The sequence below is a fragment of the Microcaecilia unicolor genome, chromosome 3 (genome assembly GCF_901765095.1).
Source record: "Microcaecilia unicolor chromosome 3, aMicUni1.1, whole genome shotgun sequence".
Classification (NCBI taxonomy): Eukaryota; Metazoa; Chordata; class Amphibia; order Gymnophiona; family Siphonopidae; genus Microcaecilia; species Microcaecilia unicolor.
The window spans coordinates 490,140,575-490,144,152 of NC_044033.1; the positions used below are offsets into that span (position 1 = coordinate 490,140,575).

General features: G+C 50.8%; 1 protein-coding gene across 1 annotated transcript; it reads left to right on the top strand.

Annotated features, from left to right (window-relative positions):
* The first annotated feature begins 284 nt into the window (after positions 1 to 284).
* On the top strand, positions 285 to 3,290 carry TPBG (trophoblast glycoprotein). The gene has a single exon (XM_030199072.1). The coding sequence runs from the start codon at positions 867 to 869 to the stop codon at positions 2,082 to 2,084; it is 1,218 nt and encodes a 405-aa protein (XP_030054932.1). The 5' UTR covers positions 285 to 866; the 3' UTR covers positions 2,085 to 3,290.
* The last annotated feature ends 288 nt before the right edge of the window (positions 3,291 to 3,578 follow it).

Below are 3,578 nucleotides of genomic sequence, written 5' to 3' on the forward strand. Positions count from 1 at the left end.
ATCCAAAACTTTGAACTCCACCACCAGCCGAGCCAGGCCCAGCGGCATCCTAATTTGGCGGCCGAAAAGCAGCAGCACGTGCGGTGCAAGTCCACTCAGCTCAGGGGAAAGGAGAGAGTCTACATCGAGACACCGCTCGCAAGACTTTGTTACCTATCGGGGACTTCAAGTCGGTTTCATTAGATCATTAGATATAGAAAGCGTCAAATGGTTGCCGTACCGGGACTTACCTAGGAGGTCAAGCTCGCAATGGCTCCCCTATCCGTGGTGGCAGCTCCCAGAGGGGCGGGTCGCGCACTTCACGCGCTCTTTGGGGTGGGTTCCTTACAGTTTTGTGGGTTGTAATCGGCTACTACTTCTCTAGTTTGTAGTAGGCGTGTAGACTTGTTGGTAGAGGGGGGAGGAGTCTTTTTGTCTGTCTTTGAGGAACTTTTCATCATTCCGAATGATAATGATGACCCGATATTTCCTTCCGCGAAGTCGCAAGGGCTGAGGGGATCTAAAGTTGGCGCCGGTGGTACTTACACTGTGGAGACTTGTGGTAAGGAGGGAGGAGCGGTGAGTGGGAGGCGCACGTTCCGGCAGCCTCTTCTCACACTTTTCGGTGGCGGCTGGCGCCTCCTCACTGGACTTTTGTCTTTTATCCAGTAGGAGTGTCGCGCTTTGTCAAGAAAGAGTTACGAGGAGTCTCCCTCTTCAGCTGCGCTGCTCGTACTAAGGAATCCTCTTCCGAGAGCAGGACTGCAAGAAAGTTTTCTCCTCTATTGCTGAAGTGCGGTGGAGGAAAAGGCGGCGGTTGCTGCTGCTGCTGCCGCCCGCGACTGGCTGCGGAGCAGAGCTGAAGTTGGCGAGCAGCTTGGGCGGAGATGTTTTCGCTGCAGCCGGCAGCGGCGGGCTGTGGGCGTGAGTCCCGGCTCGAGCAGCGGCGCAGCTCTCCTAAAGGGGGACGAACAGCGGCGGCAGTAGGGACGCTGTGGCTACTGCTGGCGGCGCATCTGCCGGGCTCTGTTTGCCCCCAGCCCGAGTCTACTCCCCCTCCTCCCGCCGTCTGCCCGCCCGCCTGCGAGTGCTCTAAGGGGGCGCGGACGGTGAAGTGCGTGAATGCCAACCTGACGGAGGTGCCGCGTGAGCTGCCGCTCTACGTGCGGAGCCTCTTCATCACGGGCAACAGCATCGCGAGCCTGCCCGCCGGCGCCTTCCCCAAAGCCCTGCGCGAGCTCAGCGCCTTGAACCTGAGCGGCAACGGGGTGACGAGCGTGGAGTCCGAGGCCTTCGCCCAACTGCCCGCCCTGCGCCTGCTGGACCTCAGCCGCAACAACATCTCCTACTTCAGCCCGGATGCCTTCGGCGCCTCCAGCCCCCTTACCGAGCTCGTCCTCAGTAACTCTCACTACAACGCCAGCGTGGTCTCGCAGGTGGGGCAGGCGCTAGCAGGCGGCGCGCTGGGCAACCTTACCCACCTGGACCTGGCCCGCAACCAACTCCTCTACCTGCCCGAGGACGCCTTCGGCGCCCTGCCTGCCCTGCTCCACCTGGACTTGAGGGACAACTCGTTGCTGGCGCTGAGGGCGGGGGTCTTCCGCCACCTGCCGCGGCTCCGGAGCCTGGACCTGAGCGACAACGCGCTGAGGCGGCTGCGGGACGGCACCCTGCGGGACCTTCACCCCCCGCAACTCGCCCTCAACCTGGCCAACAACAGTTGGCTCTGTGACTGCCAGCTGAACGACCTGCTCGACTGGCTGAGGGGCAACGGCAGCGCCCTAGCCGGCCGCGACGAACTGCTCTGCTGGGACCCGGAGAGCCTAAGGGGCCGGCGGCTGGTCGACCTGCCCGACTCGCTCCTGGTCTGTTCCGAGCCGGATGACTTGAGCGGCCTTCAGACCTCCTACGTCTTCCTGGGCATCGTTCTGGCTCTCATCGGAGTCATCTTCTTGCTGGTTTTGTATTTGAACAGAAAGGGCATCAAGAAATGGATGCATAACATCCGCGACGCGTGCAGGGACCACATGGAAGGCTATCACTACCGCTACGAGATCACGGCCGACCCCAGGCTCACGCATGTTAGCTCGACCTCGGACGTATGATTAGTCCGGTGCTTTTTCACCAAAGCTATGCATGAACAAGACCCATCAAGGCACGCTCTCTCGTCCTCTCCTTCCCCCGCCACCCAGCACTAACTTTGGATTATTATGCGTTCACTGATGTACATATTTTTTGCTGTCTTCAAGTTGTATTTTTTTTTTTCTTTAACTTGAGTATTGACTCGACAAATTAAGCATGTTCTCTATATGTAGGACCTGAACGGCGTGTAAAATATATTTTGGTTTAGGGGACAAGTTTCAAATGTAATACTGATACGGCAGAATGGATGTCATGTTGCATTATCCTGTACCTGACATGCCAAGTCTGACCACAGCAGCTGCCTCATAACCTTTTGGAGAAAATGCGTTTGCTTGATACCACTTTGCTTTGTGTCAAGGAGGAGGAGGAGGATAAACTAATTTCAGTAACTACCAGCAGATTTAAACAATTTCAGCAAAAACGCAACTGTTGAGGAACGTAGGAGCAAAAAGTGAGCATGCACAAATAATTTTGTTTTCAAACTTGGGAGGTGGAAACGATAAACTTAAGAGACAATACTCTTCCACTTTTGTGCAAATTCCCTTATGCAGTTTACATGAACAACGTTTTGGGTTTTTAAATAAGCTGCATATAAGTTAACTGTTTAAAAGAATTAATAAAGGTGATGTAAAAAAATTGCACTTGCTTTCAGATTTTACTTCAAAACGTACTTATTTTGGACGATTTTGTCTTATAAAAGAAGCACTGAAAATATAAAAAATAATCAGCAGATGTCACTCAATGTTTGTTTTATACTGTGTGATTTAACTTAAATGAATAACAATTGTCATTCTCTATTAATTGGGACAAGATATGAGTCTAAAGAGTGATACTTTTGGTATCCTGTGATTAAGTGCTACCCCATTCTAAGGGGGTCTTTTACAAAGGTGCACTAGTGTTTTTAGTGCTGCTAAAAATTCAAGTGCACGAAACTCTGAGATGCCGGTAGGAATATAATGGTCGTCTTGGCGTTTAGCGTGCACTAAAAACGCTAGTGTGCCTTTGTAAAAGGGGACCCTAAATGATGGGAGGGGAAGAGGGATCATAATGAGATAGTAACTCAACTGCAATACCTAGTCTGATTTTCAACATTAGTGTTGGTGTCATTCTTTGGAAAGAAGACTGATCTCTGCTGAAAACCAACTACTTTTTACTTTTTTTTTTTTTTTATAAAGATACAAACTTTGTTTCTATGAAATTAAGCTACTTAATACAGGAAGCAGTGATGTAACAGACTTGTGGTACATGGATATTTGTCATCTCTAATGTATTAAAGATGAAGAAATGTAATGAACATCTTTTAATTAGCAGAACAAGCTATTTAAGTGGGTATAGCTGGTTGAACACTGCCATTATTTTCTTGTGCTGCAATTGCTATTGAGAACTTCAGCAGTTATGCCTTTTTGCTATTGCATGTTCTGATTAGATAGAGCACAGCCTTCGTTTTTAATTGGATG